At 51.3% G+C, this 25,437-nt stretch overlaps 1 protein-coding gene across 1 annotated transcript in view; it reads right to left on the bottom strand.

The window, feature by feature from the left end:
* LOC142198685 (uncharacterized) overlaps nt 1-25,437 on the bottom strand; it is a 104,157-nt gene that overhangs the window by 25,498 nt on the left and 53,222 nt on the right. Inside the window, exons 9-11 of the mRNA XM_075269713.1 lie at nt 6,258-6,352; nt 3,077-3,155; nt 2,852-2,983 (exon numbers count right to left, since the gene is read on the bottom strand). Of these exons, the coding sequence (XP_075125814.1) occupies nt 2,852-2,983; nt 3,077-3,155; nt 6,258-6,352 (306 nt within the window). The remainder of the gene's footprint in view (nt 1-2,851; nt 2,984-3,076; nt 3,156-6,257; nt 6,353-25,437) is intronic.

The following is a 25,437-nucleotide window of genomic DNA, read 5'->3' as shown; positions in this document are numbered from 1 at the left end:
GGTAACAATCATTACAACATGGCGGCAACCTTGGAGTCAATTCTATTTAGAGTTAAGGGTTACTCTTGACACAATTGGCGCTGGCCCGACTCATGGCAGGTATTGGCTGTATTATACAGCTGGTTCCCACCATGTATGAAGAGGCTCCGCCCCTGAGCCCTCATTGTAAAACCCCTCATGACCAATAGTTGTTAAGGGGGGTAAGCCGTCACCTAAAATACGAAATATTAGTATTTTCCTTCTCAGCTTATTGTGACCGGGGACGATATTCAGTTCTAGATAATCCTCAGCCTGGACTATACACAAGGGTGCGGTGATGATGGGTATATAGCAGTATATTAGTAAGGGGCCTGGACTATACACAAGGGGGCGGTGATGATGGGTATATAGCGGTATATTAGTAAGGGGCCTGGACTATACACAAGGGTGCGGTGATGATGGGTATATAGCAGTATATTAGTAAGGGGCCTGGACTATACACAAGGGGGCGGTGATGATGGGTATATAGCAGTATATTAGTAAGGGGCCTGGACTATACACAAGGGGGCGGTGATGATGGGTATATAGCGGTATATTAGTAAGGGGCCTGGACTATACACAAGGGGGCGGTGATGATGGGTATATAGCAGTATATTAGTAAGGAGCCTGGACTATATACAAGGGGGCGGTGATGATGGGTATATAGCGGTATATTAGTAAGGGGCCTGGACTATACACAAGGGGGCGGTGATGATGGGTATATAGCAGTATATTAGTAAGGGGCCTGGACTATACACAAGGGTGCGGTGATGATGGGTATATAGCGGTATATTAGTAAGGGGTCTGGACTATACACAAGGGGGCGGTGATGATGGGTATATAGCGGTATATTAGTAAGGAGCCTGGACTATACACAAGGGGGCGGTGATGATGGGTATATAGCAGTATATTAGTAAGGGGCCTGGACTATACACAAGGGTGCGGTGATGATGGGTATATAGCAGTATATTAGTAAGGGGTCTGGACTATACACAAGGGGGCGGTGATGATGGGTATATAGCGGTATATTAGTAAGGGGCCTGGACTATACACAAGGGGGCGGTGATGATGGGTATATAGCAGTATATTAGTAAGGGGCCTGGACTTTACACAAGGGGGCGGTGATGATGGGTATATAGCGGTATATTAGTAAGGGGCCTGGACTATACACAAGGGGGCGGTGATGATGGGTATATAGCAGTATATTAGTGACGGGTCTGGACTATACACAGGGGTGCGGTGATGATGGGTATATAGTGGTATATTAGTAAGGGGTCTGGACTATACACAAGGGTGCGGTGATGATGGGTATATAGCAGTATATTAGTAAGGGGCCTGGACTATACACAAGGGTGCGGTGATGATGGGTATATAGCGGTATATTAGTAAGGGGCCTGGACTATACACAGGGGTGCGGTGATGATGGGTATATAGCAGTATATTAGTGACGGGTCTGGACTATACACAGGGGTGCGGTGATGATGGGTATATAGCAGTATATTAGTAAGGAGCCTGGACTATACACAAGGGGGCGGTGATGATGGGTATATAGCAGTATATTAGTAAGGAGCCTGGACTATACACAAGGGTGCGGTGATTATGGGTATATAGCAGTATATTAGTAAGGGGCCTGGACTATACACAGGGGTGCGGTGATGATGGGTATATAGCAGTATATTAGTAAGGGGCCTGGACTATACACAAGGGTGCGGTGATGATGGGTATATAGCAGTATATTAGTAAGGGGCCTGGACTATACACAAGGGTGCGGTGATGATGGGTATATAGCAGTATATTAGTAAGGGGCCTGGACTATACACAAGGGTGCGGTGATGATGGGTATATAGCAGTATATTAGTAAGGGGCCTGGACTATACATAAGGGTGCGGTGATGAAGGGTATATAGCGGTATATTAGTAAGGGGCCTGGACTATACACAAGGGTGCGGTGATGATGGGTATATAGCAGTATATTAGTAAGGGGCCTGGACTATACACAGGGGTGCGGTGATGATGGGTATATAGCAGTATATTAGTAAGGGGTCTGGACTATACACAGGGGTGCGGTGATGATGGGTATATAGCAGTATATTAGTAAGGGGCCTGGACTATACACAAGGGTGCGGTGATGACGGGTATATAGCAGTATATTAGTAAGGGGTCACAGTGTATACAGCACATATATAGTAGTTATAATATAGCGGCCAATCCCTTTATTAGATACATCAGGATTCTACATTGAGCCGTCACCTGGAATCACAAGGACCCGAGAGAAGATGATGTTTATTATTTCCTTCACATGATCCGGAGCGGTGCGGCCCCGAACACATAAACCAGTTGTGGTGACCTCACCATTCTAGATAGGGCCATCTTGTCTGTCCTTGTAGTCGCCGCCCTGACCAGACTTGGATTCTCCTTCTCAGCTTATTGTGACCGGGGACGATATTCAGTTCTAGATAATCCTCAGCCCTTTCTGACCCTCCGACCCCAAGGGATTGTCCCCGGGGAAGAACCGCGACAAATTATTCCTAGTAATCTGTAGGATCTCCAAGGAGAATAAGAGAGACTTCCCCCAATGTATTCACTAGGACTAATGGCGGGATGGAGACGCTGCTGCCCCAGTCTGACCAGGACCAGAAACTCCTGCCATCTCTATCCAGTAGTCCAGTATTCACACAACGCTCAGCTACAACTTCTGCTTTATGGCTTATAGTTCTGTTCTTAGTTTAATAGCTGGAATTACTTTCTGCCGGAGAGTTACTGGACTGGAGGTCTAAGGGGGAACCGACCTGAAGAAACCTGGGACTTCTCCTTCTCCATTCATGACCCCGTACCTGTGGTAACACCTCCTGGAATCTCCTCCTCCACTTCCCTCTTACACAGGTGATGGCCCCTCATCCTCTCTTCTTCAGCCTCCGCTTTAATATCAGTCACATCTTCTCCCTGATTTCTGGCAATGGCTCCATCTGTAGGAAACACACAGTGATGGGATAGATTGCCATGTGATGAGGAGATGATGGGAGTAGTAGTATCTAGAGGAGAAAGTCTCCGCTCCTTACACTGCTGATCAGTCCAGGAATCCGTCTCCTCTTCTGCTTCTTCTTTAACCTCAACCTTAATAACCATCAGATCTTCACCCTAAACAGGGAAGAAATAATGTAATATCTCTGGTCCAGTCACTTTATGCTCTGACTATAGCGCCATCTACCTGCTGACTGTCTGGTACATGTATGAGTGCAGGAGCTCCACCCCCTACATAGATGTACCCCAGGACTCAGCAGCGCCATCTACCTGCTGACTGTCTGGTACATGTATGAGTGCAGGAGCGGTGAGCTCCACCCCCTATATAGATGTACCCCAGGACTCAGCAGCGCCATCTACCTGCTGACTGTCTGGTACATGTATGAGTACAGGAGCGGCGAGCTCCACCCCCTATATAGATGTACCCCAGGACTCAGCAGCGCCATCTACCTGCTGACTGTCTGGTACATGTATGAGTGCAGGAGGGGCGAGCTCCACCCCCTATATAGATGTACCCCAGGACTCAGCAGCGCCATCTACCTGCTGACTGTCTGGTACATGTATGAGTACAGGAGTGGCGAGCTCCACCCCCTATATAGATGTACCCCAGGACTCAGCAGCGCCATCTACCTGCTGACTGTCTGGTACATGTATGAGTACAGGAGCGGCAAGCTCTACCCCCTATATAGATGTACCCCTGGACTCAGCAGCGCCATCTACCTGCTGACTGTCTGGTACATGTATGAGTGCAGGAGCTCCACCCCCTATATAGATGTACCCCAGGACTCAGCAGCGCCATCTACCTGCTGACTGTCTGGTACATGTATGAGTGCAGGAGCGGTGAGCTCCACCCCCTATATAGATGTGCCCCAGGACTCAGAAGCGCCATCTACCTGCTGACTGTCTGGTACATGTATGAGTACAGGAGCGGCGAGCTCCACCCCCTATATAGATGTACCCCAGGACTCAGCAGCGCCATCTACCTGCTGACTGTCTGGTACATGTATGAGTTCAGGAGGGGCGAGCTCCACCCCCTATATAGATGTACCCCAGGACTCAGCAGCGCCATCTACCTGCTGACTGTCTGGGACATGTATGAGTGCAAGAGGGGCGAGCTCCACCCCCTATATAGATGTACCCCAGGACTCAGCAGTGCCATCTACCTGCTGACTGTCTGGTACATGTATGAGTGCAGGAGCGGCCTGCTCCACCCCCTATATAGATGTACCCCAGGACTCAGCAGCGCCATCTACCTGCTGACTGTCTGGTACATGTATGAGTACAGGAGCGGCGAGCTCCACCCCCTATATAGATGTACCCCAGGACTCAGCAGCGCCATCTACCTGCTGACTGTCTGGTACATGTATGAGTACAGGAGCGGTGAGCTCCACCCCCTATATAGATGTACCCCAGGACTCAGCAGCGCCATCTACTGGCTGACTGTCTGGTACATGTATGAGTGCAGGAGCGGCGAGCTCCACCCCCTATATAGATGTACCCCAGGACTCAGCAGCGCCATCTACCTGCTGACTGTCTGGTACATGTATGAGTGCAGGAGCGGCGAGCTCCACCCCCTATATAGATGTGCCCCAGGACTCAGCAGCGCCATCTACCTTCTGACTGTCTGGTACATGTATGAGTGCAGGAGCTCCACCCCCTATATAGATGTACCCCAGGACTCAGCAGCGCCATCTACCTGCTGACTGTCTGGTACATGTATGAGTACAGGAGCGGTGAGCTCCACCCCCTATATAGATGTACCCCAGGACTCAGCAGCGCCATCTACCTGCTGACTGTCTGGTACATGTATGAGTGCAGGAGCTCCACCCCCTATATAGATGTACCCCAGGACTCAGCAGCGCCATCTACCTGCTGACTGTCTGGTACATGTGTGAGTACAGGAGCAGCGAGCTCCACCCCCTATATAGATGTGCCCCAGGACTCAGCAGCGCCATCTACCTGCTGACTGTCTGGTACATGTATGAGTGCAGGAGCGGCGAGCTCCACCCCCTATATAGATGTACCCCTGGACTCAGCAGCGCCATCTACCTGCTGACTGTCTGGTACATGTATGAGTGCAGGAGCAGTGAGCTCCACCCCCTATATAGATGTACCCCAGGACTCAGCAGCGCCATCTACCTGCTGACTGTCTGGTACATGTATGAGTTCAGGAGGGGCGAGCTCCACCCCCTATATAGATGTACCCCAGGACTCAGCAGCGCCATCTACCTGCTGACTGTCTGGTACATGTATGAGTACAGGAGCGGCGAGCTCCACCCCCTATATAGATGTACCCCAGGACTCAGCAGCGCCATCTACCTGCTGACTGTCTGGTACATGTATGAGTACAGGAGCGGCGAGCTCCACCCCCTATATAGATGTACCCCAGGACTCAGCAGCGCCATCTACCTGCTGACTGTCTGGTACATGTATGAGTACAGGAGCGGTGAGCTCCACCCCCTATATAGATGTACCCCAGGACTCAGCAGCGCCATCTACCTGCTGACTGTCTGGTACATGTATGAGTGCAGGAGCGGCGAGCTCCACCCCCTATATAGATGTACCCCTGGACTCAGCAGCGCCATCTACCTGCTGACTGTCTGGTACATGTATGAGTGCAGGAGCGGCAAGCTCCACCCCCTATATAGATGTACCCCAGGACTCAGCAGCGCCATCTACCTGCTGACTGTCTGGTACATGTATGAGTGCAGGAGCAGTGAGCTCCACCCCCTATATAGATGTACCCCAGGACTCAGCAGCGCCATCTACCTGCTGACTGTCTGGTACATGTATGAGTGCAGGAGCGGCGAGCTCCACCCCCTATATAGATGTACCCCAGGACTCAGCAGCGCCATCTACCTGCTGACTGTCTGGTACATGTATGAGTGCAGGAGGGGCGAGCTCCACCCCCTATATAGATGTACCCCAGGACTCAGCAGCGCCATCTACCTGCTGACTGTCTGGTACATGTATGAGTACAGGAGCAGTGAGCTCCACCCCCTATATAGATGTGCCCCAGGACTCAGCAGCGCCATCTACCTGCTAACTGTCTGGTACATGTATGAGTGCAGGAGCGGCGAGCTCCACCCCCTATATAGATGTACCCCAGGACTCAGCAGCGCCATCTACCTGCTGACTGTCTGGTACATGTATGAGTGCAGGAGCGGCGAGCTCCACCCCCTATATAGATGTGCCCCAGGACTCAGCAGCGCCATCTACCTGCTGACTGTCTGGGACATTCTCCTCTGGGCAGTCCTGGGAATACAGGGGACTCAGGGGACATCTCTCGGGGGGATTTCTCCTACTGGATCCATCTGTGGAGACACAAACACACAGTGACGGAATACATGAGCTGCTGGAGATCTGTCTAGAATTAGTTATGGGATGACCCTAACAATACAGTACAGACCAAAGGTTTGGCCACACCTTCTCAGTCACAGAGTTTTCTGTATTTCCATGATTATGACAATTGTAGATCACACTGAAGGCATCAAACCTCAGAAGTAACACATGTGGGATTATATTCTTACCAGACAGTGTGACACAACTGACAATCTGTCTTCTATTCTCGCTTCCTTTTGCTTTGATTCCTGCTTTGCACACTCTTGGCATTCTGTTGATGAGCTCCATGAGGTAGTCACCTGAAATGGTCTTCCAACAGTCTTGAAGGAGTTCCCAGAGATGCTTAGCACTTGTTGGCCCTTTTGCCTTCACTCTGCGGTCCAGCTCACCCCAAACCATCTGGATTGGGTTCAGGTCTGGTGACTGTGGGGGCCAGGTCATCTGGTGTAGCCCCCCCATCACTCTCCTTCTTGGTCACATAGCCCTTACACAGCCTGGAGGTGTTTGGGGTCATTGTCCCGTTGAAAAATAAATGATGGTCCAACTAATTGCAAACCGGATGGAATAGCATGCCGCTGCAAGATGCTGTGGTAGCCATGCTGGTTCAGTATAAATCCCCAACAGTGTCACCAGCTTGGCCCCCCCACACCATCACACCTCCTCCTCCATGCTTCACGGTGGGAACCAGGCATGTAGAGTCCATCCGATCACTTAAGACACGGTGGTTAGAACCAAAGATCTCAAATTTGGACTCATCAGACCTTGGCACAGATTCCCACTGGTCTCATGTCCATTCCTTGTGGTCTCTTCTGCTTTTGCCGGTCCTTAGCAGTGGTTTTCTAGCAGCTATTTTACCATGAAGGCCGGTGGCTGCTGCACAAAGTCTCCTCTTACCAGTTGTTGTAGAGATGTGTCTGCTGCTAGAACTCTGTGTGGCATTGACCTGCTCTCTAATCTGAGCTGCTGGTAACCTGCGATTTCTGAGGCTGGTGACTCGGATGACTTTATCCTCTGCAGCAGAGGTGACTCTTGGCCCTCCTTTCCTGGGGCGGTCCTTATCCTCCGCAGCAGAGGTGACTCTTGGTCCTCCTTTCCTGGGGCGGTCCTTATCCTCCGCAGCAGAGGTGACTCTTGGTCCTCCTTTCCTGGGGCGGTCCTTATCCTCCGCAGCAGAGGTGACTCTTGGTGCTCCTTTCCTGGGGCGGTCCTTATCCTCCGCAGCAGAGGTGACTCTTGGTCTTCCTCATGTCAGCCAGTTTCTTTGTAGCACTTGATGGTTTTTGCAACTGCACTTGGGGACACTTTCAAAGTTTTCTCAATTTTTCGGACTGACTGACCTTCATTTCTTAAAGTTTTTCTTTACTTAGCTGCTTTTTTCTTGCCATAATACAAATTCTAACAGTCTATTCAGTCGGACTATCAGCTGTGTATCCACCTGGCTTCTACACAACACAACTGATGGTCCCAACCCCATTTATAAGGCAAGAAATCCCACTTATTAAATCTGAAAGGACACACCTGTGAAGTGAAAACCATTCCCGGTGACTACCTCATGGAGCTCATCAAGAGACTGCCAACAGTGTGCAAAGCAGGAATCAAAGCAAATGGAACCGAGAATGTAAGACAGATTGTCAGTTGTGTCACACTGTTTGGTAAGTCTATAATCCCACATGTCTTACTGCTGAGTTTTGATGCCTTCAGTGTGATCTACAATTGTCATAGTCATGGAAATACAGAACACTCACAGAATGAGAAGGTGTGGCCAAACTTTTGGTCTGTACTGTATATATACACATAAACATATATATCTATCTGTCTCCTCTTACCATGTGATGTCCGGGGGGGCCGGGGGTCTGTATATAATATATATATCTCCTCTTACCATGTGATGTCCGGGGGGGCCGGGGGTCTGTATATAATATATATATCTCCTCTTACCATGTGATGTCCGGGGGGGCCGGGGGTCCTCCATCATCACCTCCTTGTACCGATCCTCGTCTCCTTCTAAATACTCCCACTCCTCCATGGAGAAATAGACAGCGACATCCTGACACCTTATAGGAACCTGACAACACAATGATACAGTCATCACCCCTCCCCCTCCAGTGCTGTTACTGGAGAATTTCCCAGCATTCCCAGCAGTGTCACCTCTCCAGTCAGCAGCTCCAGCATCTTGTTGGTGAGTTCTAGAATCTTCTGCTCATGTATCAGGGAGAGAGGGGGAGGGGCTGTGATGGGGCCCCGGCTCCTGCTCCCTCCTCCTCCTGGCTCTGTGATGGGGCCCCGGCTCCTGCTCCCTCCTCCTCCTGGCTCTGTGATGGGGCCCCGGCTCCTGCTCCCTCCTCCTCCTGGCTCTGTGATGGGGCCCCGGCTGCTGGGGGCCACACAGTCCCGCGATGTCTTCTTCACTAGTGAGTATTCCTGTGTATGGAGAGACAATAGATGATAGAAATGTAGTACAGATACCTCTCCGCTCAGCAGATAGATGATAGAAATGTAGTACAGATACCTCTCCGCTCAGCAGATACATGATAGAAATGTAGTACAGACACCTCTCCGCTCAGCAGATACATGATAGAAATGTAGTACAGACACCTCTCCGCTCAGCAGATAGATGATAGAAATGTAGTACAGATACCTCTCCGCTCAGCAGGGAGATGATAGAAATGTAGTACAGTTACCTCTCCGCTCAGCAGATACATGATAGAAATGTAGTACAGATACCTCTCCGCTCAGCAGGGAGATGATAGAAATGTAGTACAGATACCTCTCCGCTCAGCAGATAGATGATAGAAATGTAGTACAGATACCTCTCCGCTCAGCAGATAGATGATAGAAATGTAGTACAGTTACCTCTCCGCTCAGCAGATAGATGATAGAAATGTAGTACAGATACCTCTCCGCTCAGCAGATACATGATAGAAATGTAGTACAGATACCTCTCCGCTCAGCAGATAGATGATAGAAATGTAGTACAGATACCTCTCCGCTCAGCAGATACATGATAGAAATGTAGTACAGATACCTCTCCGCTCAGCAGATAGATGATAGAAATGTAGTACAGATACCTCTCCGCTCAGCAGGGAGATGATAGAAATATAGTACAGATACCTCTCCGCTCAGCAGATACATGATAGAAATGTAGTACAGATACTTCTCCGCTCAGCAGATAGATGATAGAAATGTAGTACAGATACCTCTCCGCTCAGCAGATAGATGATAGAAATGTAGTACAGATACCTCTCCGCTCAGCAGATACATGATAGAAATGTAGTACAGATACCTCTCCGCTCAGCAGATAGATGATAGAAATGTAGTACAGATACCTCTCCGCTCAGCAGATACATGATAGAAATGTAGTACAGATACCTCTCCGCTCAGCAGGGTGATGATAGAAATGTAGTACAGATACCTCTCCGCTCAGCAGATACATGATAGAAATGTAGTACAGATACCTCTCCGCTCAGCAGATAGATGATAGAAATGTAGTACAGATACCTCTCCGCTCAGCAGATAGATGATAGAAATGAAGTACAGATACCTCTCCGCTCAGCAGATAGATGATAGAAATGTAGTACAGTTACCTCTCCGCTCAGCAGATAGATGATAGAAATGTAGTACAGTTACCTCTCCGCTCAGCAGATAGATGATAGAAATGTAGTACAGATACCTCTCCGCTCAGCAGATAGATGATAGAAATGTAGTACAGTTACCTCTCCGCTCAGCAGGGAGATGATAGAAATGTAGTACAGATACCTCTCCGCTCAGCAGATAGATGATAGAAATGTAGTACAGATACCTCTCCGCTCAGCAGATAGATGATAGAAATGTAGTACAGATACCTCTCCGCTCAGTAGGGAGATGATAGAAATGTAGTACAGATACCTCTCCGCTCAGCAGATAGATGATAGAAATGTAGTACAGATACCTCTCCGCTCAGCAGATAGATGATAGAAATGTAGTACAGTTACCTCTCCGCTCAGCAGATAGATGATAGAAATGTAGTACAGATACCTCTCCGCTCAGCAGATAGATGATAGAAATGTAGTACAGATACCTCTCCGCTCAGCAGGGAGATGATAGAAATGTAGTACAGATACCTCTCCGCTCAGCAGATAGATGATAGAAATGTAGTACAGATACCTCTCCGCTCAGCAGATAGATGATAGAAATGTAGTACAGATACCTCTCCGCTCAGCAGATACATGATAGAAATGTAGTACAGATACCTCTCCGCTCAGCAGATAGATGATAGAAATGTAGTACAGATACCTCTCCGCTCAGCAGGGAGATGATAGAAATGTAGTACAGATACCTCTCCGCTCAGCAGATAGATGATAGAAATGTAGTACAGATACCTCTCCGCTCAGCAGGGAGATGATAGAAATGTAGTACAGATACCTCTCCGCTCAGCAGATAGATGATCTCCAAGGTGAAGTCTAATATTCTTCTGGTGATCTCAGTCCTGTCCTTGTCCATCCTTGGTGGGTCATTCAGGAGAAGGAGCGTCTGGAGGAGAAGAGGAGGAAACTGGATGTAACTAAGACTCTGTTCACACCTGGAGCAGTGATGTCATCTTACCTTCTAGCCGCAGTGTGAACGTGTCCTGAGAGCGGTCACTGCTGTATATACAGTATATATATATATCTATAGCCTGGGGTAATGGCTGATAACAGAGAGAGCGGTCACTGCTGTATATACAGTATATATATATATCTATAGCCTGGGGTAATGGCTGATAACAGAGAGAGCGGTCACTGCTGTATATACAGTATATCCACTGAGCAGGAGCTGCAAGAGCTGAAGGACCTGGGATGATGTCACCGCTATCATGTGACCAGTATATGGGGGCGGAGTTGTGTTTCTTCACGTTTAGTATGGTTACAGCGCAGGGGGACAGACCAAGCATACTGTGATGTGGATACCTGGGACCAACCCTCCCCCCCCCTGCGACTGATCAAATCCCCAACATAACAAAACACGAACACTCTCTTGGGTGAAAATGTGGGGGTCGGCCACAGCTTTATTAAATAAACACATCAGCAGAACCCTGCTACCCCCCTTCTATGCCAAGACAAGCGCGTCACCGGAATGCCCCGCCACCGCCTGCGGTGTGCATGTGCGTGATGTTCAGTGGGTGACGCGCCTCTCATCTTCTACACCAGATGACCAAAAGGGGGGAAGGGGAGGCGCAAGGTCCCGCCACCGGAACCCGACGTAAACCTACAAAGGGGTCCGACCCCCCTCCAAGAGCATAAACAACGCCTGCTCAATCCCATCCTGAAGCCCAGACAAGAAAATATCCAGACTGATATCGGTCAAATGGACACCATCTCTGCGGAGCAGCGCCCTATTGTCACCCTCCAGCTGTCTGTGCCTAACCACCACCCCAGCACGGGAGCGCACGTGGCGTGACACCCGCAAGTTGAGCAGACGTCTGGCACGCTCCAAAGCCGCTGGTTCTCGGGCATCTCGCCACCGTGCCCTGGGCACAACCTCCAACCATACAATCACGACATCCTGGAAGAAAGCTGGAAACCGATCCACATCCGAGCGGATCAACAAAATCAGTTCAGATAAGTTTATCACACCCAAATCGTTGCCACCCATATGAAACAGCAGCACCACCGGGGCCTGGGAGGATCTACCAATCTCAATGACCTGTGGCAGCATCTGCAACCAGCTCATGCCCCGGACGCCGTGCCATTTGAGCTCCGAATCCTGAAAACCCAGCTGCAGGCCTCCTGGCCGGACAGCGGCACGTCGAGCCACCCAATATACATAAGAGTGGCCGAGAATCCAGACCACCGGATACTGACCTAAAACAACAAAAACATCATTAATAACAGGATTTTTTTTTTTTTAACAAATTATGATCATATCCCGAAGTAAACAAGGAAAGGGAAGAAAAACACACAGAATTAAGCCAAAAGAAAACACAAACAAAGAAACAATGAAGCAAAACTAAAAACTAAACAGCGAGAAGACCCGGGCGAACATAACGCCTGTAAAAACTGGACCGCCAACGACCGATACGCTTTATCTTGTCCTCAGTAAGGCCTGCCGCATCGACCGCAGTAGCTGCCCGTATATGGAACAAGTGAGTACCGAAATCATCCGGAGGCACACCCAAAGTGACGAGACATCGCTTAAACAAGGATTCAAACTGGAATCTAGTAAAAAAGGAACCATCCACATGAACCAAAAACTGACTGGACGGGGGTCGTACGGACACAAAACGACGCACCCGGTCTACCGGACATAAGGGGCCCTCTAAATGCGAAATAGTCAACCATGTACCCTGACCATAAGGATCAGTCTTAGACCGTTTAACACGCTTTATCACGTTTAACCCACCCGCAGCCCGCCGTGACGGGGCGACCAACTCACCCACACGCAACGCACCGAAAAAGGCCAAAACAAATGCACAACTCAACAGCTCCGCCTCGAAAGGCGAAGAATAGACCAACGACGCAACTCCGACCAGGCGGTGTAACAGAAAAAACTAAACCGGCCGTCGCCTATCCACGGGGCGCGCAGACTTCTTCCAACCGCGCAAAATCAGCTGAAAAGCAAATTCTTTAGTATCATCAGGAACACCCAACAGCTTAAGCCCAAAGGCCACACCCGATAACCTCCTAGCGGCAGTAGAGGCCGATACACCCTCAGACTTCAAACGAGCCAGGTAAGAAAACGTCAAATCCCTACAACATTCAGAATCCAACTATCTCTCCGGCTGACCAAAGGACAGCCATTCACCCCACGCCTTACCATGTGCTGACCATGTCGCCGCCGTAACTGAATCCTGTAACAATGGGCTCAAGACTGCAGAACCAGGACCCACAGCAAAGGAGGGCACGGGCAGCCCACCAAATCCGTTCTCGGGTGCATATCTCTGAAGTGCTCCCACTGAAAACGAGAAAGAGCATCAGCAACGACATTATCAACACCAGGCACATGGCGAGCTTTGAAAACCACAATAAACTGAAGACATTTTAATACCAAATGCCGCAACAAAGACAAAACAGGCAAAGAGCTGGAAGAAAGGCAATTAATTGCAGAGACCGCACTCTCAATATCACACCAAAACAAAACTCGCTTGTTTGACATGTCCGCGCCCCACAACTCCAAAGCCACCACAATTGGAAACAATTCCAACAAGGTAAGGTTGCGCGTAAATCCCGCGGACAACCAGCTCTGGGACCAGGGGGCAGCGGACCAGTGCGAACCAAAAATGGCCCCATAACCAAACGAACTGGCCGCATCCGTGAAAAGCTGGAGGTCGGCGTTGCACAACTCCTTCTCAGGGAAACAAGAAACACCAGAATAATCTAACAAAAAGGACTTTCAGACCTTCAGGTCCTCCCGCAGGACACTCGTTATCCGCACAAAATGATGCGGCATGCGAACCCCAGCTGTGGCCATAGACAAACGGCGTGAAAAAACACACCCCATAGGAAAAATCCTACACGCAAAGGCCAACTGTCCCAGCAACGACTGCAAACAGGACAGCTGGACCTTGCGGGCCAACAAGCAAAAGTCCACCTCCGCACGTAGGCGAGACAACTTATCCTGCGGGAGCTGAAGAATCATATGATCCGAATCAATAAGTATACCCAGGAAGGAGAGTGACGAAACCGGGCCCTCCGTCTTATCACGGGCCAAGGGGACCCCGAAGTAACCTGAAAAAAAACGGAAAGTGTTAAGCAAATATTCACATAAACGCGAAGCAGCAGGACCAACAAAAAGAAAATCATCTAGATAGTGAATGACCGACGGGGATCAAACGAGACGTCCGACACCATCGTCTCTTCCTTCGGGATGCCATCATTCACCAACTCGCCCGGAGGGAAGGATAAATGGTGAATCAGTCAGGAACTTTCCCGCCTCCTTTTTCGGAACCAATCCCAGCGAGGACACCCTGAAATTTGGAAAGGGGGGCTCCGTAAAAGGACCAGCCAAGGGGCCCAACTCCACTTCTTTGTCGATCTTAGCCTGAGCAACAACCAAATCTTTCTGCACAGAACGTAAATTATCAGAGAACATAACTGATGAACTATGAACATGAGGGATATAAAACCCAAACATAAAACCGTTAAGAAGCAGGTCTGCCTCCTGCCTCCTGGGGTACCTGTCGAGCCAGGGGCGCATCCTTACCGCGCTCACCGGCATCCTCGGGTTTACCCGTACTGGACTTAGGGGCTCTACCGCGCTTGGCACAGCGCAAGGCGGAATGGGCTCCTCCGCAAATAGAACACTCATGCTTGACACGGCATGATGCGAAGAAATGACAGTGTCCTTCATTAAACATCCAGCAGGCTCCTGGCCTGCGTACGGCCGCGGAGGGAGAACCAGCTCCCCCAGCGGCCGCGGATGGAAAGAGAGAAGCTACCGGCTTCGGCGAGAGCATCAGCTGAATCCAGATGTTGGTGGCCTTAGAGGCCCAACCGACCTCCGGCTGAAGCGCCAACCGACGCCGGAACTCCTCGTCGTACTTCCACCATGCCGTTCCACCATAGAGTTTGTGAGCTGTAAAAATCGTCTACAAATACACAAATAAATCAGCCGCCAGTGTAGGCGTTGACTGACACAGAATACACGAATAGATCGCAAAGGCTTGCAACCAATTTGAAAATGTCTTAGCCACTCTCGGCTTCCTGTCATCCCCCCAACCAAACCCCCTCTCTCTATCTACGGTGACTTGGTCAGGAGACAACAAAAGCCAAATATCCACATATTCACCATTCGTAATATTGTGCCTAAGCTCCGCCGAGACATGAGTACCCAACGGAGCCACAGCACAGAAATAAGAATCACGAAATCGCAAACCAGAAGGAGGGGGAACCGGCTCAGGCTGCGTCCCAACCGCCCCTGGAGAAGCAAGTGACTGCCCCCTACCTTCCAACTGTGTAACCATTGCTTTTAAGATATCTAACATATCACCACCAGCCGATGGTGTCTGAGAAGACCAAGCCTGTGAACAAGACAACTCACCAGCCGGGATCACTGGAGGCTGCGCCGAAACGACCAGGGGTGGAGGCAGCGGAGCTACTATAGGAGAAGGCTCAGGAACCACAACAGCAGGCACAACTGGAGCACCCTGGGCGGAACCATATTCACTCCTCCCACTCCGCCTCCTGGAACTCCTGATATAATGCGAGCGCCGCGACCTGCGCGAATCCCGCGACAAGGAAGATGAACAGGACTCCGACCTACGCCTACCATAATGAGACCCACGACGCCTGTGCCGACTCCGCGATCTAGAGCGACTACGATAACGACGGGACCGACCAGAAGCAAGGACACATCATCAGCCCCAAAGCTCCTGTAGGAGCAGGCTCCAGACTCCGACGCCTGACTAGAAGACGAAAGGGGGTGAGCACGTGGCAAGACATGAGGAGTTCCGGGCACATAATCTACTTCGAAGAACTCCTCCTCACTTTCCTGGACCAATTCGGGGGAAGCCTCAGCCGCGCTGAAACTCGCCGGTAGAGGCACAGCAGAGGAAGCCTAGGCGGATACACCGGCCGCTACTTTCTGGGAAACCGCCGCACTGTCTGCCCCAGCAGGGGTGGTAGTCGCCCTCCCAAACCACCACGCCAATCTATCCGGCGGCGGTGGAGGCGCCAAGGGAGCGGCAAGAGCCGGGGGGTCACTAGGACCAAATGGGGCCAACACAGCCTGGGCCTGCTGGGAGGCCACCATAGGGGAGGCACTCCCTGCAGAAGTGTGGGGGACCAGGGGAACAGCCACAGGCGGCAGGCTAGGGGCCACTGTATCCAAAATGGCCGGAGGGGGCGGTGCCTCGCCCCCCATAGCCGGATCAGCCACGTGCGCGGGCGCCGGCACTACCTGCCAGGGAACTCGCGCGCCGCCCGGTACGCACAGAAGCTCGGGCACCGCGTGAAACAGAGCGCACGGACCCCCGTGCCGGAGCCCTACTCCGAGCACTAGGGGCCGTGTCGGGAGACAGCAGCACGGGAGGCCTCTCCGTCCTGCTAGGCCGGGTAGAGGCCGCCCGCTGCGACTCCGGTGGAGCAGAAGGCAGGCTGGACCCCCCACTCGAAGTGAGCAGTGACTCCAGCCATGCCGTCCCCTCATCCCTTACCCGCTGTTGCAGCAGCTCCATGAGCTGCTGTTGCCGGGTGCTCTCCACCATCACGGTCGAGGCCTTCTTTCTCCGACGATGGCGGGGGATCAAAGAGGAAGTCCCCGCCCAGCGCCGGAGCCTAAATAGGGCTGGCAAGCCCCGACCCTTCCCCAAACCCCGCCCAGGCCAGCATCAGCCACTGGGAGGGGGGAAGGAGGAAGGAGCGCGTGGTCAAGACCCGGACAGCTTAAGCAGCCGTCTGGGTCACAAACATGTCTGAGTAAACTCTGACCTATTTATACCAATATTCTCTCCATATAGTGGTATATAGCAGCTGTACAGTGACCATATAGTGGTATATAGCAGTTGTCTGGTGTCCACATTGCTATTTGGGGCTTATTCTGGGTATTTTCATTTGCCACCATTTTGGGGTACATATAATGTTTTTATAATAATAATACATTTTATTTAGATAGCGCCGACATATTTCGCAGCGCTGTATTATCTTTTATTCATGATTTTGGGGTCCATGTGACATCACACAAGTCTATCCTAATGTTTTGTTAGTACGCCGTTCCCCCTGCGTTATACATGACATGGCAGCTTTGTCCGGGGGTCGCTCCGATTACGGCGATATCAGATTTCTATCGGTTTTATTACGTTTTTCTGCTTTTACACTCTTTGAATATGAAAGATTTCCCAGGGTCTCCATATTTTGCCTGTTTTCCAGGCTGTGTACAGGGCTGGGTCCCTGTCCCTCAGTTTTGAAGGTTTTCCAAGATGATACTGATTGTTTTCTGTTTGGAATGGCCTTGTGCATACCTCCCAACTTTTGAAGAACCGAAAGAGGGACAAAATGTGCGCCTACACGTGCCGTGGCAAATTTAGCCCCGCCCACTTTTGTGTTGACTCCGCCCACTCATTAATTTTTCATGTGCCCACACACAGTATAATCGTCCTACAGTCACCTGTAAATTATATGTCCCCCCTCCATCTCTGCCCCCAGTTTCATGTCCCCTCCATCTCTGCCACCAGATTCATGTCCCCTCCATCTCTGCCACCAGATTCATGTCCCCTCCATCTCTGCCACCAGATTCATGTGCCCCATCTCTGCCCCCAGATTCATGTCCCCTCCATCTCTGCCACCAGATTCATGTCCCCTCCATCTCTGCCACCAGATTCATGTGCCCCATCTCTGCCCTCAGTTTCCTGTCCCCCATCTCTGCACCCAGATTCAAGATCCCCCAATCTCTGCCCCCAGAATCATGTCCCCCATCTCTGCCCCCAGATTCATGTCCCCCATCTCTGCCCCCAGATTCATGTCCTCTCCATCTCTTCCCCCAGATTCATGTCCCCCATCTCTGCCCCCAGATTCATGTCCCCCCATCTCTGCCCCCAGATTCATGTCCCTCCATCTCTGCCCCCAGATTCATGTCCCCCCATCTCTGCCCCCAGATTCATGTCCTCTCCATCTCTGCCCTCAGATTCATGTCCCCCATCTCTGCCCCCAGATTCATGTCCCTCCATCTCTGCCCCCAGATTCATGTCCCCCCTCCATCTCTGCCCCCAGATTCATGTCCCCCCCTCTCCCCCCAGAATCATGTCCCCCCATCTCTGCCCCCAGATTCATGTCCTCTCCATCTCTGCCCCCAGATTCATGTCCCCCATCTCTGCCCCCAGATTCATGTCCCCACATCTCTGCCCCCAGTGTCATGCCGTCCCTTCCTTCATCTGCCCCCAGTTTCATGTTCCACCTCAATGTCTACACACAAAAAACACTTATACTCACCTTTTCCTTGCTCCTCCGCCGCTCTCGCCGCAGTCTCACTAACACAGTTGTAGGCGCGATGTGACGTCATCACATCGTGTCTACACAGCGACTAGCCGGAGCGACGCGGCAAAGCAAGAGGCTGAGCTCTGACAGCTCCTTGCTTTAGTTTTGTATGAAATCGGGACATACCTCCCTCCAACTGGGACCGCGGGACACGTCACCGGTAGAGATGAGCGAACACTAAAATGCTCAATGTTCGTGTGTTCGAACGGGTTTCGAACCCCATTATAGTCTATGGGGAACAGATACTCGTTAAGGGGGAAACCCAAATCCGTGTCTGGAGGGTCACCAAGTCCACTATGACACCCCAGGAAATGATGCCAACACCTCTGGAATGACACTGGGACAGCAGGGGAAGCATGTCTGGGGGCATCTAACACACCAAAGACCCTCTATTACCCCAACATCACAGCCTAACAACTACACACTTTACACACTCAATACCACCTCTCTGACAGTAGGAAAACACCTTGAAACATGTGTATTTGGCACTTGCAGTGAGGAGAGCTTGTCACCAGCAGTGAATTTGACCCTTGTAGTAAGTTGAGGTTGGCACCAACATTTGTTTTGAAAATCAGGGTGGATTGAGCCTCTAACCAGCAGAGTTTGGGCAAATTCATGGTGGAGGGAGCCTCTAAAAACCCCAGTTTGGACCAATTCATGGTGGAGGGAGCCTCTAAAAACCCCAGTTTGGACCAATTCATGGTGGAGGGAGCCTCTAAACAGCTCAATTTGGGCAAATGCATGGTGGAGGGAGCCTCTAAACAGCCCAGTTTGGGCAAATTCATGGTGGAGGGAGCCTCTAAAAACCCCAGTTTGGACCAATTCATGGTGGAGGGAGCCTCTAAAAACCCCAGTTTGGACAAATTCATGGTGGAGGGAGCCTCTAAACAGCCCAGTTTGGGCAAATTCATGGTGGAGGGAGCCTCTAACCAGCCCAGTTTGGACCAATTCATGGTGGAGGGAGCCTCTAAAAACCCCAGTTTGGACCAATTCATGGTGGAGGGAGCCTCTAAACAGCCCAGTTTGGACCAATTCATGGTGGAGGGAGCCTCTAAAAACCCCAGTTTGGACCAATTCATGGTGGAGGGAGCCTCTAAACAGCCCAGTTTGGACCAATTCATGGTGGAGGGAGCCTCTAACCAGCAGAGTTGGTGGAAATCAGGGTGGAGGGAGCCTCTAACCAGCAGAGTTGGTGGAAATCAGGGTGGAGGGAGCCTCTAACCAGCAGAGTTGTGGGAAAGCAGGGTGGAGGGAGCCTCTAACCAGCAGAGTTGGTGGAAATCAGGGTGGAGGGAGCCTCTAACCAGCAGAGTTGTGGGAAAGCAGGGTGGAGGGAGCCTCTAACCAGCAGAGTTGGTGGAAATCAGGGTGGAGGGAGCCTAGTATTAGCAGAATTGTGCAACGCTTATGGTGGATGAGTATGAGGATGCGGAGGAATTGGAGAGGTTGAGTACAGACATGGAGTTTCATGTTGGGGTGCTTTACACAGGTGGGCACAAAAATGAAGGCTCTATCCAGTGGTGGTTCATTTTTATCAAAGTGAGCCGGTCGGCACTCTCAGCTGACAGACGGGTGCGCTTGTCAGTGATGATGCCACCGGCTGCACTGAACACCCTCTCAGATAGGACGCTGGCGGCAGGACAGGACAGCACCTCCAAGGCATATAGGGCAAGTTCAAGCCACAGGTCCAACTTCGACACCCAATACGTGTAGGGCGCAGAGGGGTCGGAGAGGACAGGGCTGTGGTCGGAAAGGTATTCCCGCAACATGCGCCTATACTTCTCACGCCTGGTGACACTAGGACCCTCCGTGGCGGCACTTTGGCGAGGGGGTGCCATCAAGGTGTCCCAGACCTTAGACAGTGTGCCCCTCGTTTGTGTGGACCGGTGAGAACTTGGTCGCCTACTGGAGGAACTGCCCTCCCTGCCACCAATGTCACATGCTGGAAACATCTCCATCATATTCTGCACCAATTGCTTGTGGCAAGCATTGATGCGATTGGCCCTCCCCTCTACCGGAATAAAAGACGAGATGTTGTTTTTATACCGGGGGTCAAGGATAGCAAAGATCCAGTACTGGTTGTCCTCCATGATTTTGACAATACGCTTGTCGGTTGTAAAGCACCCCAACATGAACTCAGCCATGTCTGCCACAGTGTTAGTTGGCATGACTCCTCTGGCCCCACCGGAAAGTTCAATCTCCATTTCCTCCTCATCCTCCATGTCTACCCATCCGCGCTGCAACAATGGGACGATTCGAAGTTGCCCGGAAGCCTCCTGTATCACCATCACATCATCGGACAACTCTTCTTCCTCCTCCTCCTCCTCCTCCTCCTCCATTAAACGCAGTGAAGCGGACAGATGTGTGGACCTACTCTCCAGCTGTGACGGATCGGATGCTATCCCTAACTCCTCTGTGTGATCTGAGTTATCCCTGATGTCAATCAGGGATTCTCTCAGAACACACAAGAGCGGGATTGTAAGGCTCACCATCGCATCCTCAGAGCTCACCCTCCTTGTGGACTCCTCAAAGACCCGTAGGATGTCACAAAGGTCTCTCATCCATGGCCACTCATGGATGTGAAACTGAGGCAGCTGACTTTGTGGCACCCTAGGGTTTTGTAGCTGGTATTCCATCAAAGGTCTCTGCTGCTCAACCACTCTATTCAACATCTGAAACGTTGAGTTCCAGCGTGTGGGGACATCGCACAAAAGCCGGTGTTGTGGCACATGCAGGTGTTGCTGGAGAGATTTTAAGCTAGCAGCGGCTACTGTCGACTTGCGAAAGTGGGCGCACATGCGCCGCACTTTCACCAGTAGCTCTGGAACATTGGGGTAGCTCTTTAGGAAACGTTGCACCACTAGGTTGAAGACGTGGGCCAGGCATGGAACATGTTGGAGTCCGGCAAGCTCCAGAGCTGCTACCAGGTTCCGGCCGTTATCACAAACGACCATGCCTGGGCCCAGGTGCAGCGGCTCAAACCATATTGCCGTCTCATCGAGGAGGGCATCCCTCACCTCGGAGGCAGTGTGCTGTCTGTCCCCCAAGCTGATCAGCTTCAGCACAGCCTGCTGACGTCTACCAACGCCAGTGCTGCAACGTTTCCAACTCGTAGCTGGGGTCAATCTAACAGCGGAGGAGGAGGCGGTGGCGGAGGAGGAGGCGGTAGAGGAGGAGGAGGAGGGGGGTGTTCTTCTCGTGTCCCTGCCAGGAATGTTAGGCGGGGAGACGAGGTACACCGGGCCAGTTTGGGAAGCAGTCCCAGCCTCAACTACATTCACCCAGTGTGCCGTCAGTGAAATGTAGCGTCCCTGTCCGCATGCACTTGTCCACGCATCGGTGGTCAAGTGGACCTTTGTGCAAAGCGCGGAACTAAGGGCCTGCCTGATGTTGAGTGACACGTGCTGGTGCAAGGCGGGGACGGCACACCGGGAGAAGTAGTGACGGCTAGGGACGGCATAGCGAGGTGCCGCAGTTGCCATCAGGTCCAGGAAGGCGGGAGTTTCAACAAGCCGGAACGCCAACATCTCCTGGGCCAGCAGTTTAGCGATGTTGGCGTTCAAGGCTTGCGCGTGTGGGTGGTTAGCAGTGTATTTCTGCCGCCGCTCCAATGTCTGAGAGATGGTGGGTTGTTGTAAAGAAGCGCCTGATGGTGCCTTTGATGGTGCAGGAGAAGGAGATAAGACAGGAACAGGGGAGGATGAGGGAGAAGTCAACAAAGTGGCGGAGGCAGATGAAGTGGTGTCCTGGCTCGTCCTCTGGAGTGCATCGCCAGCACAGTCAGCAGTGGCAGTGGCAGAGGCAGTGGCAGAGGCAGTGGCAGTGGCGTGAACGGCAGGCGGCCTTTGTCCTGCCGTTGCTGCCTGCCACTGATTCCAGTGCTTGGATTCCAAATGACGGCGCATTGAAGTGGTGGACAGGTTGCTCTTCTCAGAGCCCCTAATCAATTTCGAGAGGCAAATTGTGCAGACAACACTATATCTGTCCTCGGCGCATTCCTTGAAAAAACTCCACACCTTCGAGAAACGTGCCCTCGAGGTGGGAGTTTTTCGGGGCTGGGTACGAACTGGAACATCTTGGGAGATTCCGGGTGTGGCCTGGCTTCGCCTAAGCTGCTGACCTCTGCCTCTGCCTCTAGCTACCCTTTTTGGTGCTGCACCTGCCTCAACATCCACACTACTTTCCCCGCTTGACATCCCCCCTGTCCAGGTCGGGTCAGTGTCCTCATCATCCACCACTTCCTCTTCCAACTCCTGTCTCATCTCCTCCTCCCGCACAATGCGCCGGTCAACTGGATGCCCTGACGGCAACTGCGTCACATCATCGTCGATGAGGGTGGGTTGCTGGTCATCCACCACCAAATCGAACGGAGATGGAGGAGACTCTAGTGTTTGAGCATCTGGACACAGATGCTCCTCTGTTAGGTTCGTGGAATCGTGACGTGGAGAGGCAGGTTGAGGGACAATGAAAGGAGCGGAGAACAGCTCTGGGGAGCAGGGACAGTTGGGGTTATTGTTCTGTGAAGCTTGGGAATTTTGGGAGGAAGGAGGACAAGACTGTTGGGTAATAGGAGGAGAGGAGGCAGAGTCTGACTGGCTGCTGGACAATGTGCTGTAAGCGTTCTCTGACAGCCATTGCAAGACCTGTTCCTGGTTCTCGGGCCTACTAAGGTTTGTACCCTGCAGTTTAGTTAATGTGGCAAGCAACCCTGGCACTGTGGAGTGGCGCAATGCTTGCTGCCCCACAGGAGTAGGCACGGGACGCCCTGTGGCTTCACTGCTACCTTGCTCCCCAGAACCATTCCCCCGACCTCGCCCACGGCCTCGTCCACGTCCCTTTCTGGGAGCCTTGCGCATTTTGAATTCCCAGTTAGAAATTGGCACTATATACCAGTAGCAAAAATTGTGGGTGCACGTAACCCCAATATATTCTTTGAATTCCCAGTCAGACAATGGCACTATATACCAGTAGCAAGAAATGAGGGTATTTATAACCCCAATATATTCTTTGAATTACCAGTCAGAAACTGGCACTATATAGCAGTAGCAAAAATTGTGGGTGCACGTAACCCCAATATATTCTTTGAATTCCCAGTGAGACAATGGCACTATATACCAGTAGCAAAAATAGTGGGTGTATATAGCCCCAATTCTATTGCTAGGGGACTTGCAGGGTATTTCTGGGGTGAAGGTGGGGGGGGCACACCGTTGGAACGGGTATCGGGGTATATATCGGGTATACGGGAATACACTGACAGTGTATTCCATTCAGGATCCTGGGAAAGCTGGGTTGCGGCGATTGAGCCCGTCAGTGCCACGTTACACCGACAAGCTTCTCCCTGGAATTTAGCTCTTACAAGAGCTGTTGGTTGTCTTCTCCTTCCTATCCTAGCCTGTCCCTGCCTACCCAGAATCTAAGCCCTAGCTAGCTGGACGGAAACCTCCGTCCTCGGTGAATTGCAAGCTCAGAATGACGTGAACCTGGGCGTCGCTGTTCTTTTAAATTAGAGGTCACATGTTTTCGGCAGCCAATGGGTTTTGCCTACTTTTTTCAACGTCACCGGTGTCGTAGTTCCTGTCCCACCTACCCTGCGCTGTTATTGGAGCAAAAAAGGCGCCAGGGAAGGTGGGAGGAGAATCGAGTAATGGCGCACTTTACCACGCGGTGTTCGATTCGATTCGAACATGCCGAACAGCCTAATATCCGATCGAACATGAGTTTGATAGAACACTGTTCGCTCATCTCTAGTCACCGGAATTGTGAATGTCCCGCGGAAATCGGGACGGTTGGGAGGTATGCTTGTGTCAGGACCTGAGTACTTTCATGAAATTTGTGTGTTTTCTGGTGGTGTTTGGTTGGGGAGTTGGGCTGGGGTTCTGTGGCTCTCTGGTGGTTTTCTTACCACTAGGCTATTGATTTGGGTGTTGGGTATCTGCCTTCAGTGTACACTTGAGGTTTCTTTGATTTGAGCCTCAGGTGTTTGTCATACTCATCAACCTATCGGATTGTTCCGGGGCCTGTATAAGGTTGAGGGCTGACTTCAGTCTTTGCCGGTTTTCGTTGTTACCAACCTGAACTCGTGGCCCAGTTAGGAGGAGGAGTTACTTGTGGAACTTGCACAGTCTCAGGAGCTGATTTGGAAGGAGTGTGAGAGTTACCTTGTGTGTGAGTCTGGCTTTTCCCTCTACACTTCTACTCAACCCCTGTCCTACATTTTCTGGTTGCCTGACACTGTCTGGGTATTAGTGAGGTTTTGTTTTGGGGTCCAGGTTTATTTTGCTCCTGTCCTGTGTAACCCTTTCCTCACTATTCCACTGTTCCTTCCCTCATACTCCTGTTGTGTGTTTATGTTGTGCTGCGTGTTTTTTTTCCCACCACGTCCCATCCTAGTTGTTTCTGTTTGCAGGTGCACCTGTTCTTCGCTGGAGTGACCACCTTTAGTATCCCCAGTCCCTAGCCTCTTTCAGCTCTCTCCCTACCTATCTAAGTTGTCAGGGCCAAGCCTAGCTTGGGAACAGCCGACCAACACCCTCAAACAGGGCCTAGTCAGCTGTTGTAGCGCCAGGAAAGCCTTCTACCCCTTTCCCATAGTGGTGCACGCTGCATTCAGTATTCAGTTGCTCGAGGCATAGACACAACCGTGACACCTTGGTCCACATACATGTTGGTGGAGTTACCTGTTCAGAAGTTCACCACTTAACATGGTTGGTAGCACATGGACTCTCTTTGGGTACTCACTGAAGTATGTGCGCCTAGCCCAGCAATTCACTACACATGGTGCACTGGAAATGGTGCGTACGCTCATCCAGAGATGATGCATGATGCTCCAGGACTGGCATTCATCAACAGTGTGGGCAAACAACCACAAGTGAGGTAACAGCACACAGGAAGTGATGTGGCGCAGTGTAGTGAGGCGCATTGTTCACTTCTTAAAAATTGAGCCAATAACCGGCAGCATGGCGCCCTCACCTCCTGTTCAGCCCTCTGCTTACAGTATTTTTCTCTCCGCGTGATGTGTGCAGACACCGTGCGGAAAACACACAGACCCCATTATAGTCTATGGGTCCGTGTGGTTTCTTAGCTAACCGCATTTTAATTCGTATAGGTTTCTGTTCGGGGGATTCCCAAGCGGA

Source organism: Leptodactylus fuscus, chromosome 3, assembly GCF_031893055.1.
Source record: "Leptodactylus fuscus isolate aLepFus1 chromosome 3, aLepFus1.hap2, whole genome shotgun sequence".
NCBI lineage: Eukaryota > Metazoa > Chordata > Amphibia > Anura > Leptodactylidae > Leptodactylus > Leptodactylus fuscus.
The sequence above is the reverse complement of the archived record's forward strand: the minus strand, read 5'-3'. Positions and strand labels throughout refer to the sequence as shown.